General features: G+C 45.3%; 1 protein-coding gene across 2 annotated transcripts in view; it reads left to right on the top strand.

The window, feature by feature from the left end:
• The first annotated feature begins 159 nt into the window (after positions 1 to 159).
• Kctd1 (potassium channel tetramerization domain containing 1) overlaps positions 160 to 18505 on the top strand; it is a 94453-nt gene continuing 76107 nt past the window's right edge. The window contains exon 1 of one of the 2 annotated variants that reach the window (XM_013505731.1): positions 160 to 2298. In XM_013505731.1, the coding sequence (XP_013361185.1) occupies positions 505 to 2298 (1794 nt within the window). In that variant the 5' untranslated portion in view covers positions 160 to 504. The remainder of the gene's footprint in view (positions 2299 to 18505) is intronic. The other variant, XM_005372731.2, reaches the window with a different exon arrangement.

The following is an 18505-nucleotide window of genomic DNA, read 5'->3' as shown; positions in this document are numbered from 1 at the left end:
GCGGCACCCGCGGCCGCCCCGACCCCCCGGCCCCGGGGGGCGATGAGGGGGCGGTGGAAGGGGCACTGCTGTTCGGGCATCACTTAGAGAAGCGGGGACCGCCCCGCCCTCCCGCTCCCGCCCGGGCCCGCGCGCCACTCCGCTGGAGGGTAAGTTGGGAGTGCTTCGCCCCCACTGACAGCTCTCCCCCCCTTGCTTTTTTCCTCCTTCAAAGTTTCCTCAGAAGTGGGGGAGCGGGGTGGGGTGGGGGAGGAAGAATGTCCGGCCAGCCTCCGTCCTTTCCCTTCTCCCGGGCTCACTTTATCCCCACCTCCCCTCCCCTGCATCCCCCGCGCGCCGCTGCCCCACCGGAGCTGCGCTGGGGAATGACAATTGGAGCGCGGCTCCTTTAAGAGCCCGGCTTTGCCTCCCGGTAGCTGAAGGTCATTAAACACAAAAGCTCTCAGCGCTGCGGTCCAATATAGCGCATGCGCCCTGCCCGAGGACTGGCAGAGAGACGGCAATATGGCGAGAATGCCTGGCAGCGGGGACTGTAACACCAGCGCGGGCGGCAGCAGCGCCGCCGCCGCCGCCGCCGCCGAGAACAATGGGGAGCGGGGCGAGGGCGAGCGCGGCGCGGGGCACCGGGGCCGCCGCCACGGGCGCCCGCACTACTGCAGCGCGGGCGAGGAGGAGGAGGAAGAGGAGGAGGAGGACGAGATCCAGGAGGTGCAGATAACGGGGGACGAGGAGGAGGAGGACGGAGGCGGGGGGCTGGAGGAGGACGAGGAGGAGGAGATGGGGCTGGACTGGGACGAGCCCCTGGAGCCCGAGGATTCGGCCGGGGAGGAGCTGGAGCCCGAGCCGGTCCATAGGATCCATATGGACCAGGGCGCCGCGCTGGAGCCCGAGGCGCCGCCGAGGCTGCTTGCGCCCCGGGCGCGCAGTGGGCCGCCTGGCGACGGCGCGGAGCTGGACCCCGACGGGCTGCAGCGCCCCGAGCGGGCCCGGCTGAGCGAGAACACCCGGCTGGCCACCCGCTACGCCGTGCGCATCTTCCGGGAGTACCTGAGCGAGAAGGCGCAGAGCCCGGACTTCGAGACCATGGACAAGGGGGCGCTGTGCCGCGTGCTGCGCTCCTTCTACGCCGAGGCCCGCTCCAAGAGCGGCCAGCTGTACAGCAAGTCGTCGCTCATCAGCATCCGCAGCTCGCTCAACCGCTACCTCAACGAGCCCCCGTACTGCCGCACGCTCGACCTCACCAAGGACCCCGAGCTGCGCAGCGCCAACCTGACGCTGGCCGCGGTCATCCGCAAGCTCGAGGAGCAGGGCGCCGGGCCGGTGGTGCAGAAGCAAGCCATCACGCGCGCCGACCTGCGCAAGCTCTACACCTCCAGCGTCTTCAGCACCAACACGCCCTTCGGGCTGCTCAACAAGGTCTGGTTCGAGACGTGCATGTACTTCTGCACGCGCGGCCGCGAGAACCAGCGCGAGCTGGAGGAGGACTCTTTCGGGCTGGCCATGGACGAGGACGGTCGCAAGTTCGTCTACTTCAAGTCCCTCGGGCCCTACCACAAGTCGCGCTCGTCGTCCTGGAGCAAGAAGCGCGCGGAGAGCAGCGACGAAGAGAACCTGCCTCGCATGTACGAGACGGGCACCGAGTTCTGTCCCTACGCCAGCTTCGTTAAGTACCTGTCCAAGCGCAATCCCCTCTGCAAGGCGTTCTTCCAGCGGCCCCGGGACCACTGCAGCGAGGGCGATGTGACCTGGTACGAGAACAAAGCCATCGGCAAAAACTTGCTGGGCACCAGGATGCAGATGCTGTCCAAGGCGGCCAAGCTGTCCAAGACCTACACCAACCACTGCATCGGCGCCGTTTCCATCGCCACGCTCAACAGCATCGCAGGCATTGGCACCAAGCTGGGCTCGCCGGCCCCGCAGGGCTGCTACGCCGAAGCTATGAACGGGGCGGCCCGCCACCCCTCCCACCACCCCCCTACCCATCCCTCCCGCCACCACCGCCCCCAGCCGACTTCTCTGGGGAACACTTACATACTCCCCAAAGACAGCCAGGTCGGGCCCGACGTGAAATCCGAGGCTGCGCCCAAGCGCACCCTGTACGAGTCAGTGTTCGGGTCTGGGGAAATCTGCGGTCCCTCTTCCCCCAAAAGACTTTGTATTCGCCCCTCGGAGCCTGTGGATGCGGTGGTGGTGGTTTCCGTGAAACACGACCCCCTGCCTCTTCTTCCAGAAGCCAATGGGCACAGAAGCACCCATTCTCCCACCATAGTTTCACCTGCTATTGTTTCCCCTGCCCAGGTAACCGAACCAACGTCTATGCATGAAATATTTCTCTGGTACCACTTCGGGACTAACTTTGGGGCTAATGTAGATCTGGGCTGGGGAGAAGTTTTTAAAAGGAGCCACTGTCCTGCATCGAATTTGATTTCACCTTTAAAAGCTTAACTCTCTTCGCGTTTTTCCGGGAAACTTTACACTTAACCTTAAAAGATGAGTGAGGAGGGAATGCTACCTAGGAAAGCACTGCTGTGCAGTAAGGCTAGAAAGTTCAAAGTTGGTAGAACAAAAGGATTAGCTCGCTCTTACAGTTCCTGGTCATTAAATTCGTGAGTTTTATGAGGTCAAGAGTGTGGGACCGCTGTACCTATATAAAGGAAGCAGCAACTTAAAACGTACTTGGAGAAAGTTACCGTTAAACTACATTACATATTCGCTGTAACTTATGAAGGCAGAAAAAGTTATAAATTATTAAAAGGAAAACATGCCAATCCCACTTCCTGTAGCTTTTTTTTTTTAAAGAAAAGGGGCGGGGACTAGAGAGAATGGTAGTTGTGTACCAGTTTGCAGGCATATTCTAACATAAAGTGACCTTTGGGGTGTAGTTTTAGGAAACTCAGGTGGTGTATTAATCACCTGTCAGTTAGGCTACCCAGGAGTGCACTTAGAGATGCCTGGCTTGCTGTGGGCCTGGAACATTCCTGTCTGTCAGGCCCCTGCAAAGTCCCTGCTGTGGGGCAGACAAGGAAGAGCAAGAGAGTGGTAGGACTGTCAGAGTAAGCCTGCTAGCCCAGATGCTGAGCTACTTGGGGCAAATCAGTCCTCTTGCTGAGTTTTAAGTGTGCTCCTCAAAGAGGAAGGACCAATGCCACCCTAAAATTGCTTGATGTTAAGAAGTACCAGTGTCTAGATTGAGGCTGGGGCCTAAAGTGTTAGATGCTTCTTCCCTTTTTATTATTCCTCAAGGAGTGCATTCCCAAGTATTATTCAAGTGTGTTCATTTTGGAAGAAGACACTTTCCTAGAAGTTAGAGTCAAGAATTCTCTAGGGACCTTGTTCTGCAGGCAGGGGTCAGCTCAGAGAGTTTTACCTCTTTGACTTCCCTGCTGACAGGCAAAAGTAGGAATTTTGGTCCTAAAGCTGGAGAGTAGTGCAGGACCCTTTGGGACAGATGTTACACACCTCTGTACTCTTTCCAAAGTGGAAATTCCGGTTCTGGACAAACTGACCCTTTCAGGGGTTTATAGCTAATCAGCACGTCTCAAGGCCAACAGAAAGGGGCTGTGAACCGAATATAAACAGCACAGTCCTCTAAAATACACATGACCCATATGCTGTGTGTCTTTCGGTGCTTCTGGTGTGTGTAGTGTATTTCTGACAAGTTATTTTAGAGTTTTAAGGATGGAGAGAAGAATTTGGGTTTGTTTTTTCTTTGAAAGCAAAAGTAAATGTTCACATCCCTCTGATAAAGTAAAAGCCCTTAAAGTACCTTAGATTAGAATCATACCTTATTAGTAAAAGTTAAAAGTCTAAGAAAGTTTATTAAAGCATGTATGCACTTGGAATAATAATGAAACAGTTCATCTAGTGGCATCTGTCTGCTAGTTTTTTAACACTGGTGTATAGAATCATGACTTAAAGATCCACAAAACATTTTAAGTACTCCTCCCTATTGGTTTTATTTTGCTCTAATTCATTTCCTTGGTCACAGCTCTTTTGTTTACCTGAAGGAGATAAATCAGTTCCATAACACTGTTTGTTGCTTATATGATTGTTGTGGCTCTTAAACAAGATTTTAGCTTTAGGTCTCTTTTAGTTAAAACACTATAAAAAGTTGTTCTGCATGCACTTTTTTTTTTCATGCTGAGAACTAAGCCCAGGGCCCTGCATCCACTGTACCACGGAGCTATACCCTCCACCCCATGTGCACATATTTAACAGTCAGCTTTTTGCATGTGCATAGTAAATATTATTTAAAATCAACATTAAGATACTTAGAGAGGAAGTCTTTAGTAACTTCTGTAGAACTCACAGTATGAAGTCTGGGCAATCTTAAGTATGAAACAGATGTTTAGTTTAACTAGAAAGCTGATATTAACCTTTTCCTCTTGCATTTATTAAAATTAAAACTATACTGATTGAGGTCCAGGGCATTTCCCAGGGATTAATGACCAGCTGGGGTTACTGGCCAGTGGCATTGCTTAAAGCCATCAACTCATCTGTCTGGCCGTTAATCCTCAGGAAATGCCCTGTATGCTCCAGGCTTCAGTCATTATTTCTTAATTATCAACATGGTGCACTAACCTTAATACAGACAGGACTCATCAGATGTTGCAGTGCTAAACTCCACTGTTGACATATTATTATGGACTTCATTATAATGCAGAGGTCACACCCTAATACTCTGACTGTTTGCTAATGTTGCAATCTCCCAAAAGATGAAGAGCCTGCTACTTTAAAGGAATTTACAGTAGGCACCCATATTCACAGGGAACTATGTCCCAAGACACCCCCAGTGGAGGTCTGAAGCCTTGGGTAGTACTGATCCCTGTATATCCTGGTTTTTCCTAGATACACATACCTATGATAAAGTTTGATTTATAAATTAGGTACAATAAGATGTAACAGTACACTAATGATAAAGTAGAACAACTGTAACAATGTACTGTAATAAAAGTTATTTAGAGCTGATGAATTGGTTATTTCTAGAATTTTCCACTTCACATTTTCAGACCTCAGTTGACCTTAGAGAGCAAAACCATTAGTAAGGGAGGATTACTGGACTGTTTGTTTGTTGAGGATGTTAATGAGTGATTATTTGTGGGAATGGTTGACTATTGAAGGCACTCAAAGATGAACAAAGATTATGGAATTTGTGTTTTTTTGGTGTTTTTTTTTTTGTTTTTTTCTCTTATGAAGTATCTGGCTCTTGGGGAGGAGAGGTGGTTTTGGGGGATGGTTGCTTTAACTGGCCCACTCTTTGATTCTCTTGAATGGTTGTGTTAGAAGTAAAGGGTACTTTTAGCTCCCTTTTCCCCCATAGAGCTGTTAGATGATCCATTTATTGGTATGACTTGCCAGTCCCCAGGTGGTAATTATGTGGTCCACATAATTTCAGTTTTTACTTATTTTCTTTGGTGTTGGGGATTGAACCCAGGGCATTGAATGCGCCTTCCCAATGAGTCACACCCCCAGCTCCTGTGCTCTGTTTTTGAAATCTTTAACACATCCTACATCTTCATAGCTGTCCTCTTTGTATGAAAATACATTTTTCCTGCCTCAAAGACAAGGACTGTAGCTTAGTTAGATGACAGAGATTTACAATTGTATTCTTTATCATTCATAGGAAAAGTATTGATAGAATATTAGAATCTGCGTGTCATAGTGTTGCTTAAGTTCCTGTAGATTGTGGCTCTCTCTGATACCAAACAAAAAAGTGAAAATTAGCTCACTATAAAATGTACTTAGGGGGCTGGGGATTTAGCTCAGCAGCAAAGCGCCTGCCTGGCAAGCGCAAGGTCGTGAGTTCGGTTCCCGGTACCGGAGAAAAACCCAAAAAAAAAGGATAAAATGTACTTAGAGGCTGGGAATGTAGCTCAGTGGGAAAGCATGTGCTTTGACTGCACAAGGCCCTGGTCAGCAGAAAGAGAGACAGAGAGAGAGAGAGAGAGACAGAGACAGAGACAGAGACAGAGACAAAGAGACAGAGACAGAGACAGAAAGACAGAGAGATAGAGAGAGAGACAGAGACAGAGAGACAGAGAGACAGAGGGAGAGAAGGGGAGGGGGAGGGGGAAGGGGAAAGGGAAGGGGAAGCGGAAGGGGGAGAGAGAATTTAGAAACATTCACAACCTGTGACAAGGATGTCTAGTTGTACTTGCTTGGCCCTAACCTAGATTGTTTCTGGAAATACTTTTAAGGAATTTTGCAAGTAGGAAAGCTAGTAGTGCAAAGACTCTGGTGGCATACGCCCTCTTGTACTGGTTGACCAGCCTCGTGGTGGCCAACATTAGTCCCTGCAGAGTCCTGGAGGCAGGAGCAGCCATCCAGCAGATGCACAGTTTTTCTGTAACTTCAGGAAGCACCCAGAGGGGCATAGTGCTGAGAACCAAGTGTTCACTCAGGTACTATAGTGAGAAGGAAGAAGCAACATTTAATCTATGTAGTTAATACAAAAAAAAATCATCTTAGGTATTACTGAAGTAATTGCTATTATTCTATTTTGAATTTGAAAACTAGGCAGGAGCGATTTTTTTTTTTTTGGTGTTAAAGATAGAATCAAATTTCCATAAATGTGAGGGTAGTAAGTGTACCAAGATTTCTGTGCTGTGGTTATTGGGAACTGTTTGGACTAACTACCTTGTTTAAAATGGATATTTTTCCGATATTTAATACTAGTTTGTGACTGCATTCCTTCGTCTAAAGCAAGACGTTTGCTCTCCTTTAAAACATTCCATTGATAGAGGAACTAAATGTCTTGTACCTATGTCTACAGCTTTCTTCATTCATTCAGAAAATAGCTACTGAGCACCTACTATTTTGGCTTTTGTACCAAGACTCTATAAATTAATCGATTTCTACTTGGCAAGTATTCTCACTTTCAAGATTTTGGCTTCATTATATATTAAAATTAGATCAAAATAGAGGAAGTTAAAGGATGTATTATTTTATAAATCTACATTAAGTGCCAATTCACCATGTATTAATGCTAATATATAAAAATTTTTTTAAAAAAGTATTTGCTTTCAAACAAGAACAGGGACTTGGATAGTACTGTATTTATCCAAAATATAAATCTTTCTATCACCCTGATTTTAAAATCTGCCTATCTAAGCGAATGTCACCTGAAGGGCACCCTCTTGTCTTTACAGAGTAGAGCTTGAATTAGAGAAGTCTTCTTTACAGAGGACTTATTGCGTGTGAGATCGAAGAGATAGAGAGTTCTTGCCTTGGTGCGTGCCAGCCCAAAAGCCCCACCTCAGTTCTATAGGGAAAAACTGGGTTTCAGGTTATCTTTTGGTATCTGAAGTACCTACCATTTCAGAAGCAGAATTGATTCAGGAGGATTTGTGTGGCTGTGTTAAAAAATCTTAGGACCAAACACGTAATCTAGTAATCTATGGGTCTGCGGAATGACGGGACTTTATTTCCAGAACCTGCTTTTCTTCCCTTCACTCATCATTCACTACGTTATACCTGTTGGCCAAGATGCCTTTTTAAATACTCCCTTGGAGAATTCAGATAGGAAATAGAGTACTGTGAATTAACTGACCTTGGTAAACTAAAAATGAAACAAAACTCAGCTTTAGGATTTGAGACGTTGAATTGGCAGTTTTCTTGAACACTTTTTTTTTGGTACCAGGAATCGAACTCAGGACCTTGTGTTTGCCAGGCTGGCGCTTGTGCTACTGAGCTATATCCCCAGCCCCCACTTTTGGTGTCCTGAGATACTGAATTCAGCTCAGCTGTTTTTACTGGGTACCTCTGTGCTTACGGAGTAGCAGGACCAGGACCTGGCAGGGGGCGAGGTCTGCAGACCATGGACAGGACAGTAGATTGGACTCCTACAGCCCCTGAGTTACATAAACAGAGTGGAAACAGTCAAATTCTTCAAGTTTTGGGCTCTGTAAACTTTTTCAAATTTTCAGAGTTACAAAGGTTTCTGAGTGTTCTAGAAAGCACGAGCCCTGAACAGTGTAAGTGTCTGCAACCGAGTGAGCTTGTGTGTGGCCTCGAAATGAACCAGCTTTTGCGGCAGGTGCCTCACTGCAGGAGAAGGCAGTGCTTGTCTGAGGTTGGAGGATCCCATCTTGTTAGGGTAGACTGGATCGCAGCCCCTGCTGGGCCCACAGCCACTTCAAGAGGCAGAGCCCAATGGTGAGAGAGAGAGAGAGAGAGTGTGTGTGTGTGTGTGTGTGTCTGTGTGTGTGTGTGTACGTGTGCACATGTGTGTGTGCTCATGCTCATGCATAACTCTCCAAGTCTTTTTCTCCCACAGTTTCTTTAGAGTCAGGTTGCTTTCCTTTCAGTTTATACTTTAACAACCAGGGCGAACCCTTTCCTTCACCCTCCAAAAGGATATATCTGACTTGGGTGTGGTAATGAATGCCTATAATTCCAGCACTCTGGGAAGCTGAGACAGGAGGATCACAAGTTCGAGCCTTGCCTAGACAATTTAAACCAGTTAGCTAAAATACCTTAAGAGGTATTTTAGTCCCTGTCTCAAAATAGAAAAAGTAATTATTAAAAAGGGCTGGGGATGTTGTACAGTGCAAAGACTGCGGGTTCAGTCTCCAGTACAGAAAAAAAATAATCCCTATATGACAGTGAACTTTCTTTGGTGACACATTCTTTAAATATCATATTCTGAATTTTGCCAAAGTTTTAGTTAGCAGAATTGTTTTTTAATAATGGAGGTAGAAGCAGCGTTACAGTATTGTAAGGCAAGCGTGTCAGAGCTTTGTTTTAATTTAATGCGCTTTAATTGTTTATCATTTGTTTTTAAATCACACAGGCTTGTAGGCAATTCATCCATGTGTACAGTTTGCTTTGGGTTTTCTATTTTCATCCCCAGTGGGAAATCCCCTTTTCTGGACAACCTCTGCATTCTGCAATGTGTGATTTCACCTCCTGCTCTCCTCCAGGCTGTGACTTGGGTTGATTCTAATCCTGTTGGGTGTGGGTCAATGTGTGGGTGGTGGAGTCTCTGAGGAGCCCTTGTATACAGCCCTGGAGAACTGAGGGATCTTGGGATGACCTTGAAGAGTAGGATGGGGCCAGGCTAAAGCAGCACATCATCCCCACTCCCTCAGCTTGTCATCCCCCACCTCCAGCCCCCAGCACCAGAGCTGTTGGAGAAGTCTCCATTGTGAACTTTCCTGGAAGTATCGGGACTCTTTCACACATTGACTTACTTCTCCCCCTGTCTGCAGTGAACCCTGGAGGCCGGGCATTCTGATTCAGGGTGGGGGAAGGGGGTAAAATATGCCACCCGAAGGAGCTGACAGATTTAGGACCACAGTAGGTGGTAGCCTCTAGAGAGAAGGGGAGGAGTACACAAAGGCATGTGAAGGAATGACAGAGATGAATGTTGCTTCCTTTGTGAGGAGTTCTGTTCCCAAATTAAAATGTCAAGACTAGTTGCAAGCTTGTCATCGTCAGTTTCTAGTTTTAGTCCCTGCCTGTTGTCCGCGCTTACCCAGTTCAAACCGGCATCTCACCATTCAGTCTGCAGTCCTGCTGTCTGGACCCAAGGAAAAGGGAGGCATTGTTTTTAGCACCAGTTTTCACTTGGGCGCTTTCAGCCATGTGCCAAAAACCAGGTACTAAGCACATTTTATCTATGTTTGAAACCGGATGTGTTATTTTTAATTTGAATACCTCATCCTTCTTTAGACAAAAATGGTCATTGATAATAGCCTTAGGTATATACACACAACTCAAATTCGATACTTTAAAAAATCTTTCATTTTGTTGTTATAGCTGAGAAATAGGTGCTGAGGACAAGTTCCTTGAACTTGTAAGTTAATTGTGGTACTACAGTTTCTGACATGCAGTTTTAAGGACCTTGCTTAGAGATGTGCAGTTTCCGGTTGCTGACTGTTACAGGTGGGGGTACACTCGAAGACCCAATCAGGGAGGAGAGGACAAGGCTGTCATTTCTTTGGGCTGCAGTCTGTGGAGAAAAATGTGATTGATTCGTTGTAGTTTTGGTGCAGTCTCTCCCAACCTCTAACAGCTTGCTTAGCTACAGAATGAAGTACGACATTGATAATAGCCCAGGCCTCCTGAGGTTGTAAAGTAGTCCACTGGGCATTCTCCGCTGGGGAGCTTGTTGGGAATGCAGAATCTTGCTGCTTAGCATGCCCCCGTCTGCACCCCCTGCACTTGGATGAAATCCATAGGCAGTCTGTGCGTCCTGGACCTCTTACTGAGCACTGGTCTCTGTGGTCTTTCGTTTTATCCTCACACTGCCCTTCTTGGAGTTATGGTTATTCTTCCCATTTTACAAAGGAAGAAACTAAGGTTAATAGATGTTGATTAACTCACTTGAAGCCTAACAGCTGGCAAGTAACAAGGCTGGGGTTTAAATCTAGGCCTCACTGATTCCAGATGTGCATTTGAATCTTGTGCTGTTTCCAAAATTCTCATTAACTGTTCAAATAAAAGGACTCAACAGAAAAGATGGTAGAGCACTAAGTCACATCACTGCCTTAGAGCTTTCACAGGGTAATTGAAAAGGAGAGAGCCCAGCACTGCAAAACGATGGCAGATGAGCAGAGGAGTGCGTCTGGTGTATCTCATGTGCCGGGTAACCCCGTGAGGACCCGGCCTTTGCACAGTCTGAGGACTGAAAAGACCAAATCACATAAGGGTTAAGAGCAGACTCCAGAGCCAGGCCCTGAGCCAGATCTCAGCTCTGCCTGGACCTCAGTGGGCATCAGTTGCTTCCTTAGTCATGTGGGGGGTCTAATAGTGCTGAAGATACGGGCACTGTGGTGACATGGGTGTCCTTGTGTTATCTTAGCACAGAAGGTTTACCTGTGGGAAAATGCAGTTCTTTGTGATCAAGGTCCGGCCTCCACCAGTGTTGCTCTTGGAAGTAGCTTTCCCAGGTGCTGGGCCTGTCCGCTGTGCCACTTCCTCTTGTGGGGCACGCATGGTGGTCTCTGGAGGAAAGAGAAGCTCAAGGCAGCCTTCTACACTTTGACTCACTCAGGCCTTCCTCGCTGTCCTGACTACCTCCCCAAGTCCAGCCGGGCACAGGAGAAAAGGCCTTTTCCCTTCCTGTTCTTCTCTTCAAGCTTTACCTTCGTAAGCCAGGCATGGTGCTATGTACTTGGAATCCCAGTGCTCTGGGAGGCTGAAGCAGGAGGATTGTGAATTCGAACTCAGTCTGGGCAACTTAGCAACCTGGTGAGACCCTGTCTCAAAGTAAAATATAAAAAAAAGGAGGGTGAGTGGGACTGTAGCTCAGTGTAAAAGCCCTGGGTTCAATCCCCAGCACTACAGAAGAAAAAAATAATTTGCATATGTTGAGGGCCAAGTGGGCAGTGACTGCATACTTCTTTTTGGTGTGTTCAGTAGAACCTTCCTGTGTCTCTTACAGAACCTTGGGTGTTTCCAAGTGCTAAAGGAGACTGGGAAGCCCACTGGTGGGTGTAATCTGCTGCTCTAGCAGATCCACAAAAGTCAGCTTAGAGTGAAATCAGTTTTTCATAAGGGGTTAAATTTTATTCAGAGTAGTTTGGGATTAAGGGAATGGTCATCATACTGGGACTTTTAAAACATTACAACGGTTGTTGGAAATCTACTTTTAGTATTCTAGTAGTAAGACCTGTATGTGGCTAGATCCTACATTATATTGTTTGCATTTCCTGTATAGATAAATAGGCTACACTTGAGCTCTCTTAGATACTATATAAATCAACAGAAGTTCCTTGTTGAGTTAGACTGATACATGGTTTTGAATAGACTGAAGAATCAAGGTAATTGATGTTTTGATCTATTTCTTCTGACCAATTAAGGACCTCTTATGACTTGTTTTTAGTGTGGCAAACTGCTTTTATGAAGTAGACATGATTGATATGACAATGAAGTGATTTAGTTTGCCCTTCAAATGCTAACTGTATCCTACAGCAGCCCTTGTAGAAGTTCATGGGCTTCTAAGAGTAGTATATTTTATTTAGCCAGCTCGTCTGGAATACTGACTTCTATTTTGTAGCATTTTTTTCAATAAAACTGTATCTTAAGAGGCTTTAAATATTTTAGGTATTTTCTTCCATCAGTTCCAACAAATATTTCATTGTCTTTTTTACTCTTGGAGGAAAAAAAAAGACTCACAGAATATTTTTCAGTGCATTGAGATAGCAATTTAAAAACATGTTGCTGTGGAAACACACAGAACTAAATAAAAGGATACCAGGAACTTCAGAAAACTGATGTTGCTGGCTTCGTTTTCTTTTCTTCCACAAGCCAGTGTTCATCCACATGTTAATTTTTCAAAATTAATGGTAGGCTGTTCACAGAGCTAGTGATTTAGCTGCCTTTCAGGATTATTTTATAGGGTAGTTAAGATAAAGTTCCAGGAATATTTTTATGGTTTTGTCTTAACCTATGAAGAGGTTCATGGAATCACGAACAACATCCGTTCTGTCGTTACCTTGTACCTGCAGTGATGGGTCTTGGGAAGCCCCTCTTGGGATGTGAGTTATGATGTAAGTAGAGAGATAAGAAGGCGTAGAAGGCTACTGAGAAAGTGGCTGGAAACTGGATGCAGTTATAAAAGCATTTAGTGAGCACTTGCTGTGAGTGAGAGGAGGGCTGTGGAAGCAGGGGAGAGCTCAGCTGTGTTAGAAGACACAGGAGAGACTAGCAGGAACCCTAGGGCGCGTCCCAAGAGCCCATGGGAGAAGGTGTTGTTGTGTGTGATGAGCTCGCAGGTAAACCCTGGAAAGCAAATGGCCAGTGTTAATATCTAAGAGTTGAGACTGAAAGTGGCCTGACTGACGTAGAAGACTAAACAGTTAGCTTTAAATTGTGCAAGGAGACTATGGTAACTCAGAAAAACTCAAGTATTTTTTAGAAATTAAGCCTTTTCTTTACTATAACACCACAGGCCCTTGTAGAGGTTGAGTGTCCATTGCCTGAAGTGCTTGGGACCGTAAGTGTTTTAGATTTCAGATTTGGGCGGGGGGAATGTTTACATATATAATCAGATATCTTGGAGGTTGGATCCAGATCAACACGAAATTCACTTATGCTTCACGTACACCTTATACACATAGCTCAAAGGTAATTCTGTGCGGTATCTTTTGCATGCCTTTGTTTTGACTGCACCCTAGCATGTGTTATCAGATGTAGGATTTTCCACTGAGGCGCCATATCAGTGCTCAACAGGTCTGGGTTTTTCAGGTAAGCGATGCCCAACCTGCACATTAGTATTTACATAGCTCAACTCAAAGTAAGCTGCCACATTTTGGCCACTCTAAATGTTTGCCCTTTTGTTAATCTACATATTTTAAGATTGAGGAAGGAGTTGAGAACCAAAACTACATCACAGCTTACATTTCAGTCATCATTTTTACAGTCACTGAATGCCCGGCTCCTTTGTTACTCACCATTATTCTTTTCACATCTCATGGTCCAAGTGTCAGTCCACATCCAAGAACCACTGGGGGCTGCAGTTGTAGGCGGACGGGAGGCTATCTTCCCCTTGGAGCCCCTTCTGCAGTGGGGAGCTCACCGGCTCCTGGTTGGGGTGTGCTGCTCACCGGTACTGGCCTGGGTCTGAGCCATCCTTATCTGTCCCCTGACTACTTGGCAGTTGAAGACTTGCTGCCCCAGGCCCTCAACCATCCCCACTTCTTTCAGAGCACTTAATTAAAAGAAAACATGCACACAATTCTGATGCAGGGTTACTACCAGTAAAAAGAACCAATAAAAATGACTATAAAGAACCTGACAAATAGACAATGTTTAACAACACCAGGGCTCTTGATGGGTGAGGGTTTCCTCCTGGCACGGGATGAGAGGCCCATGCTTCCAGGTTCACCCTCCTGCCCTTGGCAGGCAGTTCTTGCTGGGCCAGCACAAGTGAGCAAAAGGGATCCAGCCTGCCCAGTGTCATCTGACTTCTTGCTGCCAGTACGTCACTGGGAAGTGACAGCTACAGGCGTGTCGATCTCTTGTGGGTGACGACAGGCAGCACAAGGAATTAAGGCCACTTGGGTGACATGGGAGAGTGAAGGAAAACAAGGAAAAGGCACAGAAGGAAAAAGTGATGGGGAGGCAGGAGGGAAGCACCTCATTCTTACAGGGAGAAGGGCCGCCATAGGGAACAAAATTCATTCTCTGTTGATTCCAACAGAGTCACCACCAGATAGACCAAGCTGAAGTTCTAGCTGTGGGAAGGTTACTTCTCATCTGTTAAATGGGGGAAATAGGAACACAGTAGTTTTGCTATTTTCAGGGCTTCCATTCCCAGAACTCCAGAGTGTGCTGAAGCCTATATGTGCTATGGTTTGCCCACACATATGTTCGCATGTTTAATGCCTTATTCACTGTAATACACTCAGCATGCATTGTGGCTGTAACTTTTGCAGTTTAAGATGTAACAGCAAATCTCACATACATTTCCTTTATCTTCCTCACAGTTTCACAGAAGTTTCATTCTTAGCATTGATCTTAGCAACCTAGGCATATGACTTTTTTCTCTCTCCTTATTAAATTGAACCCTTTTAACTCAAACTCTCTATGGTTTCTCTTTGGCACACCTGCATTGCATTCATTACTCTTGCATATTGGGGTGGCTATCAAATAAAATAAGGGCTACTTGAACACAACATTGGGATACTGAGCCAACAGATGTGATAATTGAGATGCTTACTAAGCAAGTACCCCATGGGTAGCGGGTAGCTCATACCTAGGTATAAATGCAGGTAAGCAAAGGGATGCTTCATGCCCCCAGTGGGACAGAGTGGGACTCTGAAAGGTCTCAACATGCCACTCAGAATGGTGTGCAATTTGAAACTTAACAATTGCTTATTTCTGGAATTTTCCTTTTGGTATTTTTGGACCACAGTTGACATGGATCACTGAAACCTTGAAAAACCACATCACAGATAAGGGGGCCCACTGACTTGTATTAAAGGCCAAGAATGAGCCAGGCATGGTGGCACACACCTGTAATCTCAGCACTCTGGGAGGCAGAGGCAAGAGGATTGCAGGTTTAAGCCCACCCTGGGCAGTTGGTGATTTAGCAAGACCATGTTTCAAACTTTAAAAAAAAAAAAGTTAAAAAGGACTGAGGATGTAGCTCAGTGAGACTGCCCTGGGTTTAATCCCCGGTGCTGGGGGGAAGCCCATAGTGGAGTTGGGGGTATAGCTCAGTGGGAGAGCGCCTCCCCACATCAGGGAGGACTGAGTTCAACACCATACACCCAGCACACACCCATCTCCAAAATTCCATAGTACTGCTTAGTAAAGGGTAGGTTTTATAAGAAATCTATTGTTTACAAGTCATTGACCTGTTAGAGAAAAAGTGAAGAAATTATGTGCAATTTCCACCTGACCCACAGTATTTTCTTTTAAAAATAAGACAAAGAATGCCTCAAAAATCACAAAATATTTATAAACACAGGTGAATGAATGGAAATACACGTCTGCAAGCCATTTGGAAACTCACATCTCTGGCAAGAGTAAACTAATGATAATCAAGAGACAAATGAAAGTAAAGTTGAGAGAAAGATGAATATTAAACTAAATACAGGTATCCTGGTTTGAACCAGGATGTGATTCAGTAAAATATAAAAATACAGTTCTCAAACTCATTCTCTCCTCATTTGTATCGTGAAAGAGAGTATCTTGAATATACTTTAATTAAAATTTTTGAGCTTGGTGGCTTGGTGGCACACACCGGTAATCTCTGCACTGGGGAGGCTGAGGCGGGAGGATCACTGTTATGGTCTTCTGTGTCTAGATGTACCCCAAAGCCTTGTGCACTTTTAGATGGGGCTTTTTCAGAGGTAGCTGAATCAAGAGTTTGTGATTGATTCATGGTTCGATGCTAGAATTGAGGATGCTGGGAATAAGGGTGGGTGATTGTTGGGTAAGTCCACTGATTGGATTTGCACCACTCTAATCCCAGCAGTCTAGATAAAATAAATGGGGCAGAAAGAGGCTGTCTCCCCCTGTTGTTCCATTGTTGCTTTTGCAGTCTTCTGCCGCCACGAACTGTTGCCCATCTGCCATGTGTCACTCTGCCTTGGAGCCAGCCAATTATGGACTGAAACCTCTACCAACCATGAGCTAAATAAACCTTTCCCCCTTTAACTTTGGGTGTTGGGTATTGTGTCTCAAAACAGGAGAAAAGAAACTAAAGACAATCACCATGGCTTTAAGGCCACCCTGAGCTACACGTTGAAGAGCAGCCTGAACTACCTAGCAAGGTCCTCTCTCAAAACAACAATCACAACAAAAAAGTTTAAAGAACCAAATAATTTTAAGTAGAGTTTAAACAGAAAAAAAATGACTTACAGATGTTGGCAGTATAGACTCAGTTTTCAGTAATCCTACTCAGTTCATTAAAAACACACAATTTTATCTTTCCCTAATGATTCTTTTTTGGTTTGGTACCGGGAATTGAACTCAGAACCTTGCACTTCAGGCAGGCACTTGTGCCACTGAGCTATATCCCCAGCCCTCATTCTCTAATGATAAGCAATGAATGGATGGTGATTACTTGGTTCATTAGAATGTTGTGATACCAGTAGAGTATATTCTCTTTTGGGGCGCCAGCAGGTACTGGGATTTGAACTCAGGACCTTGTGCTTGTCAGGTAGGCTCTTGTGCTGCTAAGCTATATCTCCACCCCCTCCCAGTATATTCTCAGTTTGTTTCAAGTAATATTTTTTCTACATTTGTTTCAGTATATGGATAAAAATACTTAATCGTATGGAATATAGAGCTGGCATCTTTTACACTTTTATCATTAAAAGTAATTATATAACCAGAAGATATTTGTAGGTTTTGTGATATTTATTTTAAATACTAAATTTGAAAATATTCTTAGGGCAACTTAACTAGAAAAGATCTCATCCAAACACAGTAACAAATACGAACATACGAACCTTTCCAGCAATGTGTTACATAGAACACTGGCATTCTTTATGTTAAAGTGCTCATTGGAAAGAGATCATTCCCGACTTGATTGAAGTAAAATACATGGTCAGTTGACATGCAGTGTCTTGATTGAAATAAAATATATGGTCAGTTGACATGCAGCATCATGCAATTTATTTTCTAGTTTTAACTTAGTCTACACCAACTTGTTCAGAACTGAGGTCAGCTAACACTGCCAGCATTGTGGCACAGGAATTAGTATTAGCTTATTAGCCTTCAGTGCAGTATCCTTCAATACAATATAGGGTAAAAGGAATCTACATCTTTCCTGACCAATCTGTCCTATGATCAATCCGATAGCTAACATATATGTGTAATATTATATATATGATATATTAGATATCTTGTATTTCATTCTGTATAATCTTCATAAACTCTTACAAGCTAAAGAGGTTAAGTAACCTGTCTCAGAAAGTAGCTAGTAGATATAGAGTTTAATATAATAGATGATATTCTAAGTTTCTCACTTGTTCATTTACTTAGTGTTTATTCATTGAGCACCTACTATGTGCTGATCATGGAGGATCCAGTAAAGATCAAGATAGAGAAGGTCTTATTTCTCATGGACTTGACATTCAAGTGGGAAAGAGCTTGACACTAAGGAAACTATTATTCAAATAGACTGAAGTGATGTTCTAGCCTGCCTTGTAGTGTGTGGTCTCCTCCTCCATCATCTGGGTCACATCCCACAGAAACTGACCATGTGCGCGGGCCACTCCTGCTATTGGAGTCACAGGGAGGCTCCAGGTTAACCTGGACTGGCAAAGTGGTGACTGAGCTCTGTCACTCTTCCAGGCAAAAGTGGTCCCTGTTGCAATAGCTGCATGAGCTGTTGAGTTTTCCTACTTAAAGTTAGCATTTACGTTAATGATGGAAAGTGTACAGAACAGGTGTTAATGAAGTTCCTCTCTTAAGAATGAAGAGTGGGGGGCACATCTGAGCACTGAGCCTGCGGTTAGGCAGGGTAGAAGCACAGGTGAGCAGCCACGGAGCTCTAGAGGGCTGAGTAGCAGAATCAGGTGCCGGCTGATCTGGACCCGTGGACTTAGAATCTTTCTTAAAGCAGTTGCATCATACCCTCTTCGGTCCCCTCTCATCATGGCCAGGTCTGAATAATTTACCCAAGACTGAGGTCTTTCTTTTCTCAGATACATACTTTTCCCTAAACTGCAGAGGCCTATCAGAAAACCTGTCTCCTTCTGCCCCAATTCCTGTAAAAGAAAGCAGGTAAGGTGCTGTTAATGGAATCCAAAGCCACTATTAACACAGGTAGGCACTTGTTTGTGAAATGTTTAATCCGTATTTGTGAATCATGGAATTAGTTTTGGAGAAGAAGAGCTCAGCTAGCAAGACTGCCGGTCATGGCTACACTGCATCTTGCCCTTCCCACTGCATGACAGTCTGACTGCCACCAGCCACTCTAAGGACACTCTCTGAAGAGGACCAGGAGGACCCGGGAATGATACCTGGTCAGGGAACCTTTAGAATCCCTTCCCGTCTTAATAATTCCATCTGGACAGAATCTCTGCAAATCAGATGTTTGTGA

Source organism: Chinchilla lanigera, unplaced genomic scaffold (genome assembly GCF_000276665.1).
Source record: "Chinchilla lanigera isolate Chin_1 unplaced genomic scaffold, ChiLan1.0 scaffold00001, whole genome shotgun sequence".
Taxonomy (NCBI): Eukaryota; Metazoa; Chordata; class Mammalia; order Rodentia; family Chinchillidae; genus Chinchilla; species Chinchilla lanigera.
Note: the sequence above shows the minus strand (reverse complement) of the source record. Positions and strands in the feature narration are given on the sequence as shown.